At 42.3% G+C, this 5,721-nt stretch overlaps 1 protein-coding gene across 1 annotated transcript; it reads right to left on the bottom strand.

The window, feature by feature from the left end:
• Positions 1–902: 902 nt before the first annotated feature.
• On the bottom strand, positions 903–5,721 carry LOC146331379 (major intrinsically disordered Notch2-binding receptor 1-like). The gene is made up of 3 exons (XM_084730268.1): positions 3,558–5,721; positions 2,014–2,232; positions 903–1,283 (listed from the first exon to the last, which is right to left on the bottom strand). The coding sequence occupies exons 1-3, from the start codon at positions 5,547–5,549 to the stop codon at positions 1,089–1,091; spliced, it is 2,406 nt and encodes an 801-aa protein (XP_084586394.1). The 5' UTR covers positions 5,550–5,721; the 3' UTR covers positions 903–1,088.

The raw sequence follows: 5,721 nt of genomic DNA, 5'->3' as shown, positions 1-5,721 counted from the left end.
TGGAATGTCATACCACTGGCAGAACTGCTCTCATCATCTGTGTAAAGACGCCAGATGAATCTGTTGGCGCTAAGTGAGTCTGCAGGTATGTAGAAAAGCTCTGGCCAAGTGAGTGTAGGGAAAGGCTAATGTGCATAGGTGCACTCCAAACATCCCATCAATTGAATTACAAGTGGAATATTCCTCTCAGAGAGTGTTTACTGGAAAAGGCTCCCTCTCAACAACAACAAGACCTTTATCTTCCATTTTTTTTGAAACCTGACACTGAATAAACACTCCAACCATGCACATTCATGAGTGGATTAGACAGCTTATATTTATATTTTCCAGCTTGAAAAATGGAAAGGAGCTCTATAAAAATATTATTTTTATTGATTTAAGCTTGTTTGAGCAGTATATCTTGTTGCTTAAAGGAAAGACAAGGACATTCAAACTAAAAGAAAATAAAAACACTGCTCATATCCACAGAATCCATTACCATTATAAACTGTAGATGTAAAAGTCTTATGTACTGATAAAACTATTATCTTACATAGAAGTGGAATAAGCCCTGTAGTGTTCTCAAGGGAACAGCAAGAAAAGAGTCAGGCAGTGCTCAAGGCCGAAGCTGATTCACAATGCGTTTGTTAACAGTGTTGTTTCTCAGAGGAGAGCAGACAGAATGAGGAAATAAAAGGAAATTGACACTTTTGCAATGGCTCAGTATTACTAGTTTCAGCATATCAATTCAACAGTTGTACTAAATCCTTAATGACTTCCTTTTTGCAGCCACCTGAAATTACCAAGAATAAAAATCATGACTTAAATTACTGTAAATGGGAGAAAAAAAAACTTGGTATCAGAGATTAATTACAATTTGTTGTAACTGCATGAGGGAGTGATTTCAAAGTAAGCTACTGTTTTTCTGATGTCATAAATAATGGCGCTGCATGCAGAGAAGTGTTAAGATGACCTGAATGTTAAATGATCACTGATCCAGCTCGAGGGTCACAGTCTCTCATCTACTAATCTCCATGAGAATGGTGTGCAAGTTCCTGGGTACAGCACATACAGCTGCTGAAAATAAGCAAAATGTTCCTTCGGGGTCTTCATGACCCCATGGTGCAAATGGGAATGACGATGATGAGGATGATGGCCACTGCAGTGCCAATGAGTGCAAGCAACTTGCAGATTTTGGCCCGGCGGAGGTCTGCCTCTTTACGCCTGAGCAGAGCATCGTAGCCTGGAGTGTAGATGTCATCCATCCAGAACTCCATATTGTTGGGATTCAGAGACTCCTGGGCCTGAGGAACATGATGTCATTTAATAATTTTTAGAGCATATAAAAACACATAGACTAACTAAAAAGAGCACCAGACCTTTTTAAGCAAATATGACATAGTGGCCAAACTATGTAATGAGTTTTGCCTTTCCTGTTTCCTGTCCTTAGATATGCTATGTGCCTGGCTTTAAGTTAAAAAGAAAACCGATTTTTTAAAATGGATTAAAGATTTAAAAGCAACATATATTCACATCTCAAGCTCATGTTAGCAAAACGCTAGCTAACTTATCTACATCACTCATGAGAATTGGTTCTCATTTGACTTACCTTGTTAAATAAAGGTAATATGAATAAATAACAATAATTCATTAGCTAGCTATTTGGCTAATGCTTTGCTAACACAAGCTACTGCTAACACAAGCTAACTGCAGCTAATGTACATCAATCTTTAGCTAGCTAGTTAGTTTGCATTTCAGTAACATTAGATAATGCTTTTATGGGAAAGGAAAAAGTTGACCAAGGTGTCAAGCTGGCTCAAATCTTATTGCAGCACAGAGCAAAAATGGACAAGACTCAGTTGTGTGTCACTCAATTTTTCTTGAGCCTGTATCATATATTTAAACCAGAAAATATATCCCAATCAGTCACATATAGACTACAACCACTAACTTACGAGATATGGCAGAAAACAGAATGTAATTAAATGATTTTAACTAAATGTTTGCTTTCAATCAAAAATCAGCAAATCTTACCTGTAAATCCAAAGGGGTAACTCGTGCCTCCCTGTCGTCTACAGTCCATATGGGCCTTCCCCTCCCCTCTGCCAGTCTTGGTTCTATGATCTTCCCAGAGGTCAGCCCACCTGTCAGACTGCTGTCTTTGTTGCGGAAAAGGGAAGAGCTAAACACTTGTTCCACCAGGCTGGAGGACTTTTGGGAGAGTAGGTTTGTTGTGCTTCCTGACGGATCTGCCTAGAAGGAAAATGGGCCAAACACAGATCTTATATATACTGTATATGTAACAATACTCATTTTAACCTCAACTAAACATGCACATGAATTTGAATAGATGAGCTATGTTTCTTTGCAGCCCTGACCAAAACAGTGATCATGGTAAAGGTTTAAACTAAAACCCCACAAAGTGACCTGATAGCTTGTCAACGGACCACATAATCGCGTGTCTACCCTACAGACCACATGACCACCTAGAAGCCAAACTCATTTTGTGGTTGCACAACATGGCTATACATATGATGTGAATACTGAACTTTTGAAGCATATCTTTGAACAGTATTTAAGTACAATTTTGTACTTAAATACTGTACTTTTGTACTTAAATATTTTCTGCTACTTTATTCTTTTACTCCACTACAATTCAGAGGCCAACATTATACTTTTCTTTATTGACTTTATTGATCCCCAGAGAGAAATTCACAAGCTACTCAATAGTATATAAAGAAACAGATCTATATATACATATAAATAGATTAAAACTAGCTCCATATTTACCAGCTACAACAATAAAGTGATGTACACATTTATAAATCAATAATTAATCTCCAATAATATAATATACATTGGTCTGAAATGAGACATTTGGCAAAATTTGTTCTTTTACTCATGGTCCTTGTATTTTGACGCTGATGCCTTTTACTTCTACTTATGTAAAAAAAAAAAAAAAAAAAAAAAAAAGCACAACTTTTACTTCTAATTTCTACCTTCTTTTACTTCTAACAGTATTCCTTTGCTACGGTATTGCCTCTTTTACTTTTTCCACCACTGCACAAGACAGAAGAAACCCTTCCCTTAACATAAAAAAAACAATTATGGACACAAAAGATGTATGGTCATTAATTAACATATTAACATTTTATTGTTAGATCAGTTTTACATACGACCAGAATTGATCTCAGTCTCTGTTGTTTTCCCTTCACTATTCTTCCCAACATGTGCTCATACGATTAAATCTTATCCATTCCTTTGGGACGTCTGAGGGTATTCCAGGTTTGTGGTTAGTCGCTGTGGTAAGACCAGCTTTTAAAGTACCAAATGTGTTATTTATTATATCAGATATCATTGTCTTGACACCAAGGAGATATAACTGTAGATGTAAAGGCAGAGTGGAACTCCAATCCCTCAATAATATGAATATTTTAGTTTTTGCCTTCAAAATGAATAATCTGAATCTGTTTAGGAACTGATGCTTATGTACTGATAAACTCATCTGTCATTGACAGATATTTTTTCATCTATCACAGAAATCATAGAATAGAGTGTACACAGTAGAAGTATTTTACCTGACCATGAGAAGCTTTGCCCTCTTTACTTTTTGAGAATGACACTGTCCAGTCCCTTGCAGAGTTAGAGACATTTGACTGTTTGGCTTCAGGGACACTTTTCTCTTCAGGCTGGGTTTTGGAGGCACGACGAGACGATGCATCTTTCTTCCCCTCTTTCCTCCCCTTTGAATCAGCCTGACTTTTGTGGCTCTCTGTTTGGTCTGCAGGAGTGTTCCACCGGCTCCAGTCCAGACTGCTAGTGCTGGTCCCTGGAAACAGATGCCCAGATGCAGACAGAGGCTGAGGCTCTGATGACTCAGATGGGGTTAGAGGGTGGCTCATAAAGGACGAGACACCACTGAGAGGCTCCAGCCATCGCCCACCGGTACTTTGTCCACCACCACTGATAGGCTGCTGGATTTTTTCATCCAGTCGCTGCAGAGCAGACAGCACCTGGGAAATTTCGGCCTTTACATCATTCAGTGACTCCAGTTGTCTTTCTATCTGGCTCATGCGGAGAAGCAGCTTACACACACTGGCCTTGAGCCCATCGTCACTACTTTCCAGAGAGTGGAAAAGCCTTTGGAGTTGACCTAGGCGGCCACGTCTTGCTTCAGGGGTGTCCTGGTTAATTGCCCCCGATCCATCACTGGGGTGCAGGACTCCTGTGGAGCCGCACATGCTTATGTCATCTAAGAATCGAAAGATGGCACTAATGTCATCCTCACCAAACTCAGGGTCATCTAATGAGGTCATGAAGGACAGGCGATCAGCGTGAACCAGGCTACGAAGGCGCCTGGGGTCCGGTGGATCTGTCTGGGTTCCCTGAGCCTTGACTACATCACCTCCACTTGGCAATCCACTATCTCCACTCTCACCTCCCGAGGACTCCCCCAAACTGCTAATAGCTGGGGTTGATCGTCTTGGAAGTTGCCCCCCTTGCGATTCCATCCCCATTCCAATACTGCCCAGGCCTATCCGGTCCTCTAGACTGTGACTCTTGTTGCTCCAGATGGGTCTCTGGGTCCTTGGAGGTTGAAGGTGCCGTGGGGACCACTCTGGGATTGAGCCGGGTCCAAAGTAAGTTGAGTCCTGCAGATCATCGAGGCTCTCATGTTTAGCCCGCTGCTCTGGCGACTGGTGGACTGTTGTTGGTGACGGGTAAGGGTTAGGGATCATTTCAAAGCTGTGATTGTCAAAGCCTTTTTTGCTGGGACTGGGAGACTCACTGCTAACGGTTACCTGGGGTATCAGAGGCGGCTGGTTATGGAAGTCCTTCCTAAAGATGTTTCTCTTCTGGTCAACAGACGATCCCGGTTCAGGTTCAAACACCTCCACGGGTGCAGAGTCTCCACTAGACTCACTGTCAGTCTCCAGAGGCAGGTAGATATTCTTCATGACCTCGTTAGGGATTTGACCACTAGGGTACAAAAGTGTTGTGTGAGGCAAGTCAAAAGAGACAGCCCTCGCCCTGATTGGAGGGGAGGACACAAGAGAGATTGGGTCAGGGGGAAGACTGGCTCGCTTGCGGGCTGAGTAATTAGGTCTTGGATAAAGCAAGTGCTGGTCGATTGGCCTGCCACTGGATTCCGAGTGGGCACGTGCTCTTTCTCGACCATAAATGTTCAGCTGGTGGATTCCAGGCAGACTGGGGCCTGGAGACTGGTCGACGGGGAGGACCGTCTGGGTTCTCATTGGTTGGCTTTCATCAGAAGCCCCTCCTGTCATCTGAATAAGATTGAAGATAGTTACAATGTCAGCAGCGACACCTATGGGTGACAGCCCCTGTCCTCTGGTGGAAACCCGGTCTCTGAAGAGAGTAGCTGGGAAACAGGGGTCCCGGCTGGCCGCAGCAAACAGCAAACTCCTGAGCTCGATGAGGTGCTCCAGGTCATAGCGGGTGCTGACCATGCGACAAAGGTCCTGGAAGGACAGCAATTGGCGCATATTGGCCAGTTCCTCCAGGATCCCCAAAAGGACCGCAGGGTATTCCTGCTGCAGGTTAGCCATGGCTGTACACCTAGGAGAGAAAACAAGGCAGTGAGGTTAAGCAATGTAACCTTTCAAAAGCAAGGTAATTCAAAGTGCTTTACAAACATATGAAAAGCTGAAAAGATATAAAAAGCACAAACAAGATTGCAAGTGGGCTTTAAGTTTAGTTTCTTAAGATTAGTGAATGTAT

Source organism: Lutjanus erythropterus, chromosome 2 (assembly GCF_056507025.1).
Source record: "Lutjanus erythropterus isolate fLutEry1 chromosome 2, fLutEry1.hap2, whole genome shotgun sequence".
NCBI classification, from domain to species: domain Eukaryota; kingdom Metazoa; phylum Chordata; class Actinopteri; order Lutjaniformes; family Lutjanidae; genus Lutjanus; species Lutjanus erythropterus.
This window is presented reverse-complemented; position numbering and strand designations above follow the sequence as displayed.